The sequence below is a fragment of the Balaenoptera borealis genome, assembly GCF_965194805.1.
Source record: "Balaenoptera borealis genome assembly, chromosome: 6".
Taxonomy (NCBI): domain Eukaryota; kingdom Metazoa; phylum Chordata; class Mammalia; order Artiodactyla; family Balaenopteridae; genus Balaenoptera; species Balaenoptera borealis.
The window spans coordinates 3495446-3512079 of NC_138863.1; the positions used below are offsets into that span (position 1 = coordinate 3495446).

General features: G+C 49.2%; 1 protein-coding gene across 5 annotated transcripts in view; it reads left to right on the forward strand.

Moving 5' to 3' along the window:
- Positions 1–16634, forward strand: part of COL6A3 (collagen type VI alpha 3 chain) — a 93410-nt gene that overhangs the window by 51370 nt on the left and 25406 nt on the right. For all 5 annotated transcript variants that reach the window (XM_082396670.1, XM_082396669.1, XM_082396672.1 and 2 more), the window contains 19 exons: positions 169–247; positions 1233–1378; positions 2716–2808; positions 3321–3374; positions 4624–4695; positions 5801–5827; positions 5918–5962; positions 6082–6135; positions 6590–6652; positions 7267–7332; positions 7767–7820; positions 10041–10076; positions 10672–10734; positions 11231–11293; positions 12618–12680; positions 13570–13632; positions 15083–15133; positions 15325–15360; positions 15841–15903. In XM_082396670.1, coding sequence (XP_082252796.1) covers positions 169–247; positions 1233–1378; positions 2716–2808; positions 3321–3374; positions 4624–4695; positions 5801–5827; positions 5918–5962; positions 6082–6135; positions 6590–6652; positions 7267–7332; positions 7767–7820; positions 10041–10076; positions 10672–10734; positions 11231–11293; positions 12618–12680; positions 13570–13632; positions 15083–15133; positions 15325–15360; positions 15841–15903 — 1191 coding nt within the window. The remainder of the gene's footprint in view (positions 1–168; positions 248–1232; positions 1379–2715; positions 2809–3320; positions 3375–4623; positions 4696–5800; positions 5828–5917; positions 5963–6081; positions 6136–6589; positions 6653–7266; positions 7333–7766; positions 7821–10040; positions 10077–10671; positions 10735–11230; positions 11294–12617; positions 12681–13569; positions 13633–15082; positions 15134–15324; positions 15361–15840; positions 15904–16634) is intronic.

Below are 16634 nucleotides of genomic sequence, written 5' to 3' on the forward strand. Positions count from 1 at the left end.
TATTGCACAGTATCAAGGAACTGTGAACATGGGGTGATTGTTTCTCAACCTTGGCCCCCAGTTTCCTCTGCTGTAAGGTGGAGGCTGTGGACTGGCTAATCCTTCTCTCAAGGGTCTGTGATGTTTCTTTTACTTTTGGCTGGCGCTTGATGTATCTTTTATCTTCAGGTGGTCATTCATTTTACTGATGGGGTGGATGGAGATCTGGCTGATTTACAAAGAGCGTCAGAGGAACTCCGACAAGAAGGTGGGTTCTGGGGCTTTCTATGGGAGAAGTAAACCTGGGGGAGGCAGGCGCACTGCTGGGCTGGAGAGAAACGACTCCACTAAGGGACCCTCTGGGAGAGCGGCTTCTCTTGGAGGATACCTCATCCCAGCATTTTGGTCCTCTGTCGCCTGCCTGGGGCTACAGGATGGGGCAGCAAGGATCCCATACTTACACAGACAGCTCTATTACCAAGTCCTGGCACAGACCCCATGGGGTCTCAGGCTCATTCCTGTGGTAGAACATCTAGAAAGCATGATGCTTTTGTAAAAGAACGTGAAGTTTTGATTCATTGGGCTGTATTATATAAACTAGGAATTAATTTTATAGCAAAAAATCTTGCTGTATTTTCCGTTTGCTGTTATCACAGCTCAAAAATACTCCAATGTTAAGAAAAGATACACTTTCACATAAAATTTGGAAATTTAAGGTGACTGGTTTGCAAGGATACCTGTTATCAGATGTACTATTTGACTGTTCAACTGCTTTGGAATTTGGTAGCACTGGCTATCAAAAAAGTGGATGCCAACACTAGAGGTTTAAGAAGAATTTGTTGAAGCATAATTTATCATAGGAATGTTCTATTTATTAGCTTGCTTTTCCAGAGCAATGGAGATGAGACCTGCTATCATCTGATTTTGGAGATGTGGGATTTCAATTCTTCCTACAGGATACCTGTGTTACGTAAGACCAGAGCTTGAGAATTTATGTATGAATAAACTTCATGGTGTCGTTTCCTAGAGTTACATTAATCCATTTACTTACTGACAGATCAGAAACAATTGCTCAGAGGAGTGCAGAGTTCCAGTATTCCAACTCTTCGGAGCAGCTAATTAGTGTGATTAAGCAGTTAAAGGCCAAATTTTATACTGAAGTTTTCTTTAAAAAATAAAAGAGAGTCAGGAGGAAAAGTGCTGTGGCTCTTGAATGCGTAGGTGAGGCTTCTTAAGTGTACCTGTGCCCCCAGGCGTCCGAGCTCTGATCTTGGTGGGCCTTGAACGTGTCGCCAACTTGGAGCAGCTGATGCAACTGGAGTTTGGGCGAGGATTCATGTACAACCGGCCCCTGAGACTGAACTTGCTGGACCTAGACTATGAACTAGCAGAGCAACTTGTGAGTGTTTTATGTATCTACACACAAACTGGTTTAGATAGCGCAATATTGGGCATCTCAGGATAACGCAGTCTGCTATCACCAGGCAAATGGAGGAGAGACCACTGGGTGGGCAATTTAATTCATGTAATTTACTTGGGACCTACTTTGTTGCCATAACATGAGTCATGGAAACAGAGCTATGTGAGAACTGGAAAGACGGCCACCCGGGCATGGGTGTCGAGGTAGCTGTCGCCTTAGAGTTTCCTCTGCTCCCTTTAATGAGACTTCTTTTCATTTATAAGACTGTTGAGAAGCCATAACATTGAGATTGACCCTTCCCTCTGTAAACAGGAAACAGGGAAAACAAGAATATGCAGGAAACGAAAGACTATTTCTGGGTGGAAATGGGCTTCCATTGCCTTCTCTTCTAGTTTCCTTTGGAGCAAATGAGGGCACCCCATGAGGCTTCCTAATCCTCTTGGGTTCAGCCTCTCAGCAGGTGGGGTTAATGCCTGGGTTTGGGGGTGAGGCTGGGGGCTTTGGGGACATGAGGGGGCTGAGTGTTCAACTCAGAGGTTCTTTGGCGGAGGCAGCGGTGCCCTATGGGACAAGCTGACTCCTTCCTGCCCTCCGACCTTCTTCCCAGGGCTGCAATTCGGATTTTTTTATTGAGTGTAAGGAAGTTGAGTTAATTGACAAACCTAGGACATGGGAGAAAGTGAAAACTCTAGGAAATTCACAGCAAGAAAAGGCATTGACCGTCATGAGTTTAGTGGGTGGAAATGTACTTTGGGTGTGCGCTTTCCCGTATAAGGCCAGGGGCTGGGATGGGAGGGAATGTCCAGGGTGTCTGATGGGCGCTGGAGTCATTGGTGACGGGCGGTGTGGTGCTTGTGGCTCAGAGGCAGGGATCCCGCCCCACAGCTGCTCCCAGGCCTCCTCCAGGCTGGCGCCGTGTTCCGTGACTCTGACCAGGGTTCTGGGGAAGGGCATATGGTCTCTGCTCTGAAACCACCTTCCATCCTGGCCATCTGCAATGGTTTGTCAGGTTTTGCCTTCTGAAGCTTAAAAATATGTAAGCTATACTTAATATCTGAAGCTTGAATATCTATGTTGGAAACTTCTAGAAATAAGGCCCAGCCAGAGGTGACATTGTGAATAAGACGCATTATCTTTGGTGGCTCTTCAGAGTCCATTTGTGACACCCTACTACCCACCAATGGCTAAGCCTTCAAGAGAGTGCCGTAGGAGGTGACTTTATCTCTTGCTGTGGATGCCACAGTCCTCAGACGGCACATTTATGCCTTTTTTCTAGGTATTTATTGAGATCTAAGCTTCGTTTTTTGTCTTGGTAGGACAACATTGCTGAGAAAGCCTGCTGTGGGGTTCCCTGCAAATGTTCTGGACAAAGAGGAGACCGAGGGCCCATTGGCAGCATTGGGCCAAAGGTATGGTGGTTTTACCCTTTTCTTACACCTGAGACTAGATTTCAGAGCTGTCATTACTTTGGCTGGGGAATTTCTCTGCTATGATGGTGGGGAGATGGAAAAGGGAGGAGAAGGAACTAGCTGTGCTGTAGGACAGATCTGAGGGGCAGACCCTGTCCCTGTGTCTGCTCCCTCCTCCCTTTCCACTGGGTTCTTTTATGCGTTGGTTCTTCATTTTATAAAATTATGTTAAGACCAGTGGCATCATTGACTGGCAGCCTCTCTAGGACGGCCAGCAGGGATTCTTCACATTTGCCTCTAAGTTATAGGAAATGCACAGGATTTCTTGGTAGATCAAGAGCCTTAAAGATCCTGATAGAACAATTGCACTGAAACAATGAGTAGGAAACTGTCATGTTCCAGGGACACCGAAAGCACCGCTCTACCAAATGCAGGGGGGGTGAAGAGATGCTTAAGTAGGAAACAGAGAAAGCCACAGCATTTAACCAAGGAAACGATTTACTTTGTTCTAGGGTATTCCTGGAGAAGATGGCTACCGAGGTTATCCTGGTGATGAGGGTGGACCTGTAAGTAAAAGTTGTTTTATTCCTTAAATCTTTGTTCCCTCCTTGTTCTTTACATGTTGGGATTGAATTGTGGGGTTCTTCATCTGTTCTGTTTCCAGTCTTTTCCACCAGAAAAAAATTACATTCTAACTTTTGTAACAACTTGACTCAGATTTCTACACTACGGAAACTAGTCTGAGGATGACAAATGTGGGTAGGAAGTGCAGCTTCTTACGTGTTCCATCTCAGAGGGAGGGACTAAATGGCTTCTGAGACAGAGGGCCACTGAGGATGGCAAACCCAGCGTCTACCAAATTCAGACATCCAGGCAGAGACGAGAGGCCACTGGAGCCGGGGGTGCAGGGGAAACCCAGTCAGGAGTTTAGCGGTGACGCCCTTTGAGGGGAGCCTCCCAGAGGGCGGTTGCTGGAATGGGTTATCAGTCACCAAAGGGTCCATTTGGGGGTGGGTAGAGCCTGAAGCAGGGCCTTCGGGAAGCAGAATCCTGCCCAGAAGTGGTTTGAGAACTTTTGAGACACTAGAACAAGGCCCAGCCCTGGGATGGGGAGAGAGGGCCCCAGGGGGAGGAGTTGAAGCCCCCAAGGTCCTATCTGGCAGTGCCGGGTGTCAGGGCTGAGCCTGGACCCCATAGAAGAGCTGGGAGCCCAGGACCATGGGCAGCCCTGGGATGGGGAGAGAGGGCCCCAGCAGGAGGAGTTGAAGCCCCCAAGGTCCCATCTGGCAGTGACGGGTGTCAGGGCTGAGCCTGGACCCCATAGAAGAGCTGGGAGCCCAGGACCATGGCCAGCACTGGGATGGGGAGAGAGGGCCCCAGCGGGAGGAGTTGAAGCCACCAAAGTCCCGTCCGGCAGTGCTGGGTGTCAGGGCTGGGCCCGGACCCCACTGGAGAGCTGGGAGCCCAGGACCATATGGAGGAGAGCCAGCCTGAGGGTTCTCCACGGGGCCCAGCCTCCACCCAGACCCAGTACCCTGAGGCCTGCTTATCCTCCGCCCACCAGGAAGTGCCCTCTGTGCTACAGACACTCCCAGACCCCACCCCCTCCAGGGGAGGGAACTGCAGGTTCAAGGCCCTGTGCAGAGGTCGGCCTGCGGGGGGCCGCGGGCGGGGATGCTGGAGGCCCCGCCTGGCACATCAGCCCGCCAGCCAGTGGACCGCTTCCTAACGCACGCCTTTCACAGGGCTCCCTACTCAGTGGAGACACGTGACAAGAAGCTCCAACTTGCAAAATGCCTCTGTTTCTCCTGACAGGGTGAGCGCGGCCCACCTGGTGTGAACGGCACGCAAGGTTTCCAGGGCTGCCCCGGGCAGAGAGGCATAAAGGTACAGTGCGGTGGCCCCCATGTGTGGGGAGGGGACCATGGCACCAGGCCCCAGCGGGGAGAGGGCGGTCGGTGGCGCGTGCAGAAGGGGGACACTTTCTCCAGTGCCTCCTGGGGAAGCAAGATGCCTGCCCCGGCTTCTCTGCTCAGCGCTGGCAGCCAGTGGCGCGCACAGAGGCAGCCCAGGGTCTGGCGGGTTCAGGAGCGCACACCTTGCCGGGAAGGGAGCCTGAGGTTGGAGAAACAGTTTCGTATGGCAATGTGAAGCAGTCAGGACACACTGATGAGGACAGACAGAATGTGGGCCAGGGCAGAGAGAAGGCCAGTGCCCGGCAGCTTCAGCCCCTGGACCTGGGAGGAGTGAGGGAAGTGGAGGGGGGCGGAGACAGAGGGAAAGGACTCATGTGCTGGAAGGTTCTGTGTGTGAAATACTTGGAGTCAAGGGCTGATGAACTTTCTCCTCAGTTTGCTGCAGTTTGAGAGACAGGCCACTGCAATGTTATAAAGGGGCCTCCTTGGAGCCCCTGTCCCTGGCCTTCAGGGCCCAGCCCTCCTGCCCGGAGAGCCAACACTCCCCAAGTGCTCAGGTCCAGGCCAGTTAGTTTTATGATCCCCTCGTGATAGAGAGAGAGCTAGCCAAACAGACGAATCTCTAACAGTGAGTGAATTTTCAGACACTGACTTTTTTTTAATATAAATTTATTTTATTGATTTTATTTTTGGCTGCGTTGGGTTTTTGCTGCTGTGCGCGGGCTTTTCTCTTGTTGTGGTTTGTGGGGCTGCTCTTCGATGTGGTGCGCGGGCTTCTCACTGTGGTGGCTTCTCTTGTTGCAGAGTACGGGCTCTAGGCGCTCTTGCTTCAGTAGTTGCGGCACACGGGCTCAGTAGTTGTGGCTCGCAAGCTCTAGAGCTCAGGCTCAGTAGTTGTGGTGCACGGGCTTAGTTGCTCTGCGGCACATGGGATCTTCCTGGACCAGGGATCGAACCCGTGTCCCCTGCATTGGCAGGTGGATTCTTAACCAGTGAGCCAGAGGGAAGCCCCAGACACTGATTTTTAAGTTGGGGACGGGGAGGGGCTAATGTTTCCTCTTTCCCTTCCCTTTTAGGGCTCTCGTGGATTCCCAGGAGAGAAGGTACTTAAGCTTGCTCTTCTTTTTATATTTAAAACTTTCCCAGTGTTTTGCCGTATTTTACACTCACCTGTGTGTCTTGTCCCCTCACAGGGTGAACTAGGAGAAATTGGTCTGGATGGTCTTGACGGTGAAGATGTAAGTGATTTTCCACTCTAAGTGCAAATTGCTTTTGGTCCTGAAGATTCCAGTGACTAACACCTCAGTCTGTGGTAGAAGTTGTGCCAGGAATGACACTTTATCATTGTCTTTGGCAGGGAGACAAAGGATTGCCTGGTATTTCTGGAGAGAAAGGGAATCCAGGAAGAAGGGTAAGTATATTTCTGCAGTGTTACTGTCATGGAAAAACTATGAACATTTCACTTAGGGATTATTTCTTTTACTTGTGTATGTTAAGGCCGCTTCCTCCAGGCAGCCTTCCCTGACCTCCTGGGGTGCATCCTTGGCATCTCCTATGTCCCTTGTCAGCTGTGACATATTTACATTATATTTTCTTGTTTGGAGAGTATGTCCCATTGGGCAAGGACTGAGTGTGTTTTGTTGAAATAAATCCCCAGTGCCTGGCACAGAGTGGGTCCCCAATAAATACTTGTGGGTTGCCTGAAGTATCTGGAAATAATTTTACCTTCATGGCAAATAAGTAAATGGTAAATGCTGAAACACTGTTCTTTTTAAGATTTGTGATTGGAAGAACACAATTTTGAGGGTGAGATAAATATGTGAAACTCATCTAATTCTCAGTCTCTGCTTGTGGTTTTTATTTAGGGTGACAAAGGACCCAAAGGAGGCAAAGGAGAAAGAGGAGATGTTGGGATCAGAGGTGACCCGGTAAGGGGAAATCCTTGTCACCGATTTGAGACTTGAGTCCGGGGAAGGGGTTTGTGGGGAGAAGTGGGTTGAAAGGAAGAATTTTACTCTTGAAATTGCTTTAAAACATGTTGGCAAAATATGTGGTTAGCCCTTTTCTTAGAATTTTGGGGTGGCTGGAGATGTCTTTGCTCTCTCGCTGCAAAGATAAGTCTTTGCAAAGCCTCTTACGTGAAGACCCGAGAAGTTTCCCTAAAATGTGGTCTCAGGACACTTTAAGTTCGCTTTAGGAAAAGGGAAGAGTTTGCAGCTTTTCTTGCTTTATGGGTCTATAAAACCTGTCAACAAGTGACCATCGCTGGGACAGTCTCTTCTGGTCCAGACCAGGACAAGGCAAGAGTCAGCCTGGCTACCATCCTCCTGGGGGAGCAAGAGCCAGCTCCCCCCTGTTTGGGGCTCAGAGTGATTGCTGACCCCACGGCAGGCTCTGTCAGGGTGGGATGGGCGTTATCTGGATCGGATGTGGCCAAAGTGACTGGCATTCAAACCATCACTAATATTTTCCTGGTCACTGATCCAGCAGCAGCGGCTTTCCCTGCACACGTGGCTTATTCCCGGACCTGTTCTCTTTTCAGGGTAACTCAGGACAGGACAGCCAGCAGAGAGGACCCAAAGGAGAAACCGGAGACATCGGCCCCATGGTACAGCACTCTGTGTACCTAGACTCCCCCTGTGCCGAGAGCCCGAGAAACTAAACTCAAGCTGGTTCACTGCGAGCCCCGGAGGCCACGACGTGATCTTTAAGGCTGTGGATGTACAAGGCTGAGGTTGGGAGCAGCAAGCCCCGGGAAGCCAGTGTGCACGCTCGCAAAGGGGTCTCCAAGAGGGACAGAAACGGTCCCTCCCAAGAGGGGCTTCCTCTCGGCAGAGTTGTGCCCCATAGATATTTCCAGAAAGTGCTCATCAAGCCTAAGCCTTGTGGGGGGCAGAGTGCACCTGGGTCTAAGGCACCCCCAGAGTGTGCGACTGGCCCTGTGTGTATCCATTCCTTTTCCCCAGCGTCTTGTGCGATATTTGAGTTACAAGTTCTTCTTTGCAGACGAGAATCTTACGTTAATTTTCTTTCCCATGACAGGGTCTCCCTGGGGCAGATGGGGTGTCTGGAGGGCCTGGAGAACCTGGGAAAAGCGTGAGTACCTCTTGGGGTTTGCGGGGGCTCTGTGGTGATATTTACTTAACTCTGCTAGACACTGTTTGGGGCAGAGCTGCTCAGCAACTTTTTATTTAGGGAATTTAAGGTGATTTCGGAAACCCTTGTCCCCCACGTGTTGCTGCTTCTGCAGACCTTTCATTCTTATCATTCACTCTGGGCTCCCCCAGCCTGCTTCCCTCCCCTTCCAGAACATACTGAATAGACACTTTTAAAAGTAGTATCTTTGCTGCTTTCAAATATTTGGCCGGGCTTTATCCCACTGAATGTTTTAAAAAATCTAAACAGAAACACAAATACAGAGGGAGTGAGGGGATAAAGGGCGGGGAGGCTGATGAGGTGTATATTTGTTTTGTGTGATAGTTGTTTTTCTTGTACTGCTGTAACTCCAGCAGTGAAACCAGAGTCAATTTTCTAGTGAATTGCATCTCGCAATTGCTTTTTCAAGACGTTTCAGAAATGCCTGCTGTAGACCGCTCAGTGCGTGCCTCGTCTTTGAGTCTTGTTGAAGAATTGCTGAAGCCAAAGGGAGATGAATGATCTTTGGGAAGCTGTTTGAATGCTTCCAGGGCCCAGGGTTACACAGAGCTCAGACCTCCTAGCTGGGAGAAGATGTGTCTGGACGTCTGAAAATTCTCAGGGCTAGTTCAGAGCTAGTTCAGGGCGCTGGTGGGTGCCTGAGACAGGTGTCTCTGCTCAGCATCTGGCTGGGGATGGGGGCCAGATCGGGGCCCCCTCAGCCCTTTCCCCCGTGGCAGTCACATGGTTAGGGATCCGTAGTGGACGATCAGAGGGTGTGCGCTGACAAGGGCTTTTAAAAGAAACGACTCTCGCCCCTCGGCAAATGATACACTATGGGCATAACCTTGCTTTTAAAACTCAGAAGAAAACTTAAATTTTGAAAATGCTATCTTAAAAGTTTTGAGTATTATTTTTGAATAATGCTGTTGATTTCTACAATGAAAAAAAAAACATGAGGAAAACACTCCATTGTTATAATGTGCTGAACAACTTAGTTCGTGAGTAGAGCCAAAGCTTGTTTCCATGAAGAGACTTAAAATACAGTCAAGCATACAGTTCGTGTTAATTCTATGCACAGGGTATCAATTTGGGTTTGAAATCAGTGCGGTCAAGTTAGGGCTGTCTTCCCTTAGGGCATCACTAAGCCAGGCTCACGCCCAGAAGAAGGGCATCCTTCCCCTGGGCTACCTCACTCCTCATGTGGCCTGAGCACAGGTGGCCTCTGGTCATACTCTGTGAGGTCCCCTTTGGAAGGGGCCGGCAGCTTGCTACTCTGTGGAGACTGGCCTGGCCACGCCCCTCCCCCTCTTGTCCATGTGTCACCCCTGGAAGGAGGCCAAGGTCTTCCATGAAAGAAGCTGCCATTATAGTGAATCAGGGCATGATTCAGTGAATGGTGGCCCCAGAAGATCATGGGGCTTGTTCCCTGGGAGCAGAGAAGGTGGTTCTTGGGTGGATGCAGAAGATAGGCCAAGCCTGTAACAGGCTGGTGTGTCACAGGCTCCAGAATTCAACCCCTAACCTTGCAAAGATATATCCAGGATGGATTCCCACCCCAAACCTTTCCACTGAAGAGGAAGCCATCTTGAGGTGGGAACTAATGGATTACTTAAGAGCGAGCCCACGTTTATTTGAACTAAGGTTCACTTCTGGAGCATCGGGGAAGACGTTGCCAAGTCATGAGCCCAAACCAAGTACAGCCGGGCTTTTAGGTTCACGTACGCCCACGCTGAATACTTTACTTAACCGAGTGTGTGTTATATTTGGCCGGGACAGTGTGGAGAGTCTGGGACTCCCTTCCATTATAATTAACGTCTTACCTCTCCCTCCAGTTAGGAAAATGGAAGAAAAATAGACAGATCGACATTCCTGTTTCACATTCCTTACTTGGAACTGTCTGGGGCCGTGCAGCCCGAGGGGTCCTTATTTTGGTTGGCAGGTCTGAAGTCATCCTCAAAACTTCCACGTGGATGACTGACAAGGGCAGCGTGGAAGAAAAACTTTGCCGAGGGGAGGGCAGGAGAAAAGGTGTCCCTTCATGAGAGTTTCCTCTGGGCTGGGTAGGCACAGTGTCTGGGGCCCAGCGGGTGTCGTGACGGTGCGGGTTAAGTCCCAGGGAGCCTGGCCTCCCCCAGCCTCCCCGCCTCCCTTTCACCGTTTGTGTGATTTCTTCCTCAGGGAGGCTTTGGCCGAAGGGGACCAGCAGGAGCTAAGGTAAGCCTCAAAGTCATCATCTCTTTGCTGTCATCACAATGTCAGTCACTGTGTGCTCTCGGGAGATGGTCCCCACCCCACCCACAAATTAAAAATTACTCTCTCCTTCGCCATCAAAACTTGTAGCTCCCATCTTTTCTACCATCTCCTTAAATTTAGCCTCTTCTATAAGACTTGCAAAAACGATGATGGCGGTGGAAACGATTATCAAAATGAAAGTGAGTGGGGAGGGGAGAAGGGAAGGGAGATGACTGGGGAGGCAGCGTCCTGGGGACCTCTTGCCCGTGACATGCCCACTTACCTGGTCATCAGCAAATCACGTGTCTTGGTGGCTCTGTCCTCTCACCTGTGCAAGACAGGTTTGGGTCCAAGATAGCTTCATGTCATGAAGTCATCTTGAGGAAAAGGTGACGGAAGAGTGAGAATCGATCCCAAGAGTGAAAAGTGGCTCCAAGTATTGAATGTCTCTCCCTGGAATTATGGTGCTCTCACTTCTGACCCCTGGTACAGCTGTGACTGTCTCCCTGCACCCTTGTGCAGATGTGACTGTAGAACAGAGGGCTGACCCTTCCCTGCATCTTCTCTTGTTTCAAAGGGCAACAAGGGCGGTCCCGGCCAGCAGGGCTCTGTGGGAGAGCAGGGGACCAGAGGTGCACAGGTCAGTACCCCCAGTGTGGTTGCGTGCCTTGTGACATGTTCCCAGATGCCCTACCATTTTTTAAAAATTGAGGTGACCATTGCTTTTACAAAATTGAACACAAAATTAATCTTTTAAGGTGGCGTTTAGTACATCCCCAACGTTGCACGACTATCATCTCTATCTAGTTTCAAAACATTTTCATCGTCCCCCAAAGGAGACCCTGTACCCATTAAGCAGTCATGCCCCCTCCCCCCAGCTCCTGACAACCAACTAATTTCCTTTCTGTCTTTGTGGATTTGCATATTCTGGACCTTTCATATGAATGGAATCATTTAATAGGTTTTGTGTCTGGCTTTTTCACTTGGCACCATGTTTCTGAGGTGTATCTATGCTGTAGCCGGTGTCAGTGTTTTGTTCCTTTCCATGGTGGAATAATATTCCGTTGTGTGGATATTATGGCGGTCATGCTGTGTCACCTCCACACAGCACTTACGTTGGCATTTGACTTTTTCAGGGTCCTCCTGGTCTCACCGGTCCTCCAGGCCTGATCGGTGAACAAGGCATTCCTGGACCTCGGGTAAGTCTGTCTTGATCCCACCCCTCTCTTTAGCTAAATGGATAGCATGTTGCGCCAGCAGGCTGAGAGTTCCATGTTTCGTGAAGGGTGGAACAGGAGACAGACCCCTCAGCCCGACTCTTTGGCAGCACAGACCTGGGGCCAACCTCAGTCCTCAGAGCAACTGGCTCGTTCACCCTGAGGAAGTTAGAGGGCGTTTTTCTTGATGCTCCAGGGGCTAAGTCCCAATGCTGCCCCTTCCAAACATAGGCCACCTGGGAGGTGAGCAAAGGAAGGAGGGGCCTCATTGCAGAAGTCTTAGGGTGGGTCTGCAGGAAATCAGATGAATCGACCAATATTCTCAGATTACTCTGTATTATTTCATATTTGGCCCCTGGAAATTGCCCCTGTGGTTTGGTATTTGTGTAAGGAGTTCCCCATCCTCAAGTTCGGCATGGAAGATGTTCCTTAAACTCGCTGTCACTGCAAACATCAACATCTATCTTGGCTGTTATCGATGATGAGCAGAAACATGGTGTAGCTGAGCTAGGACCGGGTGCCCATACTCTGGTGTCCCTTGGGTCTGCCAGGGACAGGGAGCCATCTTATAACTTGTTACAGAAATTAGTAATGACTAATAAACTGGCAATGAACTGGCCTGAGGCTACATAAATGCACAAAAATGTTTTACAGGGGAAGGAGGAACTTTGTGAGAGCCCCTATTTGCTTGGAAAGTCCTTCCCAAGTTTGAAATCTGATAAATACCTATTTTGTTTTAAATATTTATTTAAGCTCTGATTAGTCAAGAATTTAAGATGGTGCAGGGGTGAGTTGAAGCTCTTCAAATAGTTAACAGTACAAACAGCTGCCACCATCTGGATTTGCCGCATCTGTCAGGGTCATTTCTGGGCTCTGTAGGCTGCACTGCATTTTAAGAGCTATGTTCCTTTGTTGACTTATTCACTCACTCGATGAGAAAGTGTGTATAGGTTGCCACACCTGTAAAGTCAGGTGCTCGTTGTGGAGGTGTGGAAAGGGAGAGGAGGTAAAGCCATATACATCCGGGTGTTTGTCCCCTAGTCGGTAACTTAGGAGGTGAATGTTAATTACTGAGATGTGTGCACACCTGTGAAAACTGGTCACACTCATATTTTAGGTTTGCACAAGCCATCTCCATGCACGTTTGCACTGGGGTCTCCAGCGCTGAGAGTGGCAGAGAGCTGCAGGATCTGACCTCCACACGGGGGCAGCAGGGGGTGGGGTGGGGCTTGCGGGAGGTGGGCTTCGGACACTTTGGCTTGGAGGGCGAATGTTTCACTGACTCTCTCCTCTCCTCGTGCTCCAGGGAAGCGGGGGGACTGCAGGTGCTCCTGGAGAACGTGGCAGAACCGGGCCCCTGGGAAGAAAGGTTTGTCTGGAGCTTGTGTTTCCCCAGGCCGGGGCCTGGCCAGACACCATGTCACCGCTCCCTCGTTTGTCAGTCTGTCCAGCTGCTTGGTTTGCACATCCCTTCTCCTCCCCTCTGGTCTTTTCCACCAGGCGTCCCCTGTTGACAGTGGCTGGGCCAGTGGGATGAGTGTCCCCACCTTGAGGGCACGCACGGGCTGTGTGCAGTGGGTTGGCCTGCGTTCTCATAACCAGCACTGCCAGCCGCTGCTGAACTGCCGTATCTTTTCGCGCCCAGGCTTGTGAGGACAGTTCAGCATCCTCAGGGCCCTTGGAGCACACGAGCGGCACTAGGACCACTTCCGTATTGCGCTGAATATTCTCCGGATATTGACGCTGTACACAGCAGCCCCGCTGGCCACGTGCAGCTAATCCAAGGGTCCCAGAGCCCGGCTGCTTTGGATAACAGCAGCTTGCTCCGTGCAGGCTGCCTTTCTATGAGCCTTGAGAACAGCGACTATTCGTCATAACCGGTCTGAGAAGCAGCATTTTCTCGGGGAAAGCCGTGTGTTCATGTGACTCCAGCCTTGCCTCTCCGCCCCTCGTGGGGCCACTGGCTTTCACTGCTGACTCCACGCCTTCCTCTTTCCCGTCTCTCTCTCCTCCCCGTCGGCACATCCCCGTGCCATGATGATGAAAAGAACAAACACAAGCCTTCCTGGATTCTCTTCCAGGAGTCCACACGTGGACGTTGCAATTTAAAAAATCATTAACATCAACATCTAAAAGGTGAAGTGAGCAGCTTGTGGCAACCCTACCGATGATGTCACCCAGAACAAGGGCAGGGCTTGGAATCGCATTTTAAATTGTCCCAGACCCACAGGTGTCTCAGCCCTGTTTCTTATGTCTAGGGCGAGCCCGGAGATCCAGGACCCAAGGGAAGCATCGGGAACCGGGGCCCTCGTGGGGAGACGGTAAGATCAACACGTGCACGGGGCCCAGGCTGCCGCTGACTCCGCTGAGGTGCTCAGGAAGCAGGGAGATGTGGCCTGTGCTGGGCTGGCCTTTGTCATTGCAATTTGGGTTGGTTCCACAAAGAGACAGCTTGATAGCTGCTTCTTATGTTACTGGGGATGTGATTGAACATAGTGAAACCTGCTGCTTATAAGTTTCAAAATAATTTTTATTTCACTGGAGGGGGAGTGAATAGAGACATTTTTTCTTGATTTCTTTCTGAGAAGTGAATGTGGTGGTTTACTGACCCTTGAACCACCTTCATTTCAGGTCTTGCAAATGCTTTTGGAGCTCAACTAGATGGAGTTTTTCTGCAAAGAAATAAATGTCCTTGGTTTAAAATGGAATGGGCTTTGATAAGATCTCAATTCAGATTGAAACGGTTTGTTTTGAATGAGACATCCCAGCAACGGAAATTCTAACTTTGAGAATTCATTTTAAAAAAGTTATTTAAAAATACCCTAACTGCTCTCTTGCAATAATGTTGTAACATACGTTTCTATCCAGGAAAAGGAAATCTCCAGTACATTGGGAATTTTTCTGTAAAATGAGTCATTACACCTAAAAACTACATAAGTGGACCAGGTTGATCTGATTCACAATCCCAAAGCTTGAAAATACTTTTCTTGTGTTTGTAATTTCTCTACAGCTAACTGAAATTTAAAAATCCATTGCTATTACTGTCTCAGAAGCAGAGGGGAAAAAAAATCAGACTTTAAAATCTACTCAAACCATTGAATGAAATCTCTTCCTGATTCTGTTTCAATAAATTTGGGGCCACAGCTCTTTAGCTGTTTAAAACTGTAAATTAACTAAGGAGCATGTTCTGTGCATGATTTAGAGATATTAATGTATATTTCATGAAAATTCTTTTGATTCTTTTGAAATAATCAACAGTGTCCAGTTCGGAAAGCCCCCAGGAGAGAGTGGTAGGGACAGATCTCCAAGTACGGGGAAGTGGGTTTGGGGAAGGAAGGCAGTCTAGAGGCATGACCTGGAAGGAAGGGAAGGGGCACCAGGGAGAGGGGAGTAAGGGCTGAGCACAGAAGACTCAGGAGGGTGTAAGACTGAGTCCTGCATTCTTGCTTTGAAGTAGAATCAAAGACTCATATATGCATAGACCACGGTGGCCTTCAAGAGTCCTATCAACTCTACGATTCCCTGGTTCCATGCGTCTTTGATTCTACATCCAAACAGCATCTCTACCAATAGCTCGTAGTAGTTCTTTAGTACAGACACGGTCTTGTTTGCACTGTAAGGTGGGATAGGACTAGGGACTCTTCCTTGAGCTGTACCTTGATCTGGGAACATTCCAGGGATGCAAAGACCCACTGCTCAGGGCTTTAGAAAAAGAAGGTCATGGTGTGCCTGACAGGGGCACCTGCAGTAACGCTGTCTTTCCACTCTTAGGGAGATGACGGACGAGATGGAGTTGGCAGTGAAGGACGCAGAGGCAAAAAAGTATGTGTCTGTTGAGGATTCTTGAACATCTGACATGCTGTATTTTTAAAGAATTATCTCTCAAAATTGAATTGTAATGTAGTGAATTTTTTCTCTTGGTGACGCTACGGATATATTTTTTCTGCTAGAAAGTAATTTATGTTAGATGACTTTAAGTTGGGACCAAACACTGAGTCATTTATTTTTTATAGGGAGAAAGAGGATTCCCCGGATACCCAGGACCAAAGGTAAATATTCCCCTAGGGGGTAAACAGCAGCATTGTTTTAGGGTGAGTCTGATGTGACCACGGACTGAAGGTCGCCATATCTTGGGTCTAGTCTTCAGTCAGACACTTACTAATCAAGTGACCTTGGGAAAGGCCCACCCTCTCCAAGACACTCCCTCATCAGTCACATGGAGATGACAATGTGCCCTTGTCATGGTGCTCGTGAGAATTAAATGAAGTGGCACTGCAATAAAATACTTTATAAACCTTAAGATGCCAGTATAATCTGTATGATGTTATCATTAATGTAAGTTCTAAGGCCAAGTTCAGTAAGCTTAGACTGAGTCTGCAAATGCCACAGCTGTGCCGGTAACTTGGTGGAAAATCCATCAAAATTAGCCATTTGGCCGCTCTGGGAAGTGTGGTCCAGAGGCCCCCAGGGACCCTCAGCTAGACCTGCCTCTCTGAGCTTAATGTGCTGCTTCCTGGCTCTCTTCCCAGGGCAATCCTGGTGAGCCGGGGACAGACGGAGCACTGGGACCCAAAGGCATCAGAGGCCGAAGGGTAAGTTTGCCTGCACCTTCCTGGTAGCGGGTCTGAACACTGAAGACTCCACTGTTTCTTTGAAAGTTACCCTTCTTCACTTGCAACCTGGCCAGAGATCATATGAGGTGGGAGTACAGGAATCCTAAGCCTTAGACGGATGTAATCAGGACACCCTGCAGTTGTGTCTGTGCTGTCTTCCTTTGGTCACGCTCCCTTTAGAGGGAGGTCTGGAGGGCCCCCTCGTCTAATACGTCTCAAAGGTCACTAGCCCATGGTCCACTCCTCGCCTGGTGCCGGGGGACTCAAGTCTCACAATGAATGACATCAGAAGTCTGCGCAGACATATTTGGCCTTGCCCACCAGACGGTGCGGAGACAGGATTTCATGAGCTGCACAAAGTGCTTACCAGGCTTCCAAGTTCAGGGGCGAGCCAGGCTGAGACCATGTATTCTCTCGCCTCCCCACCATGAAAAGACTCCTCTTTCTTAAGCTACTTTTCATTCTGGATTATTCTCCGTAGTGGATGTTTACTCATCCTTTTAAGATTGCCCTGAGTCTTGAATTAGCAACTTGTGGCCTAGAATTGGGCAAAGGCTTCTAACAGTTATTTTTAGCTTAAAATATAGTTAAATTCATTGTAATTATCCTGTTAATTTTCTCAGTGAGGACATTCAAACTAGATCATTTATTATTCATGGTAGAGTTTTAAAACATTGGATTGGTTATCTACATCGAAAAGTGAGCTAATT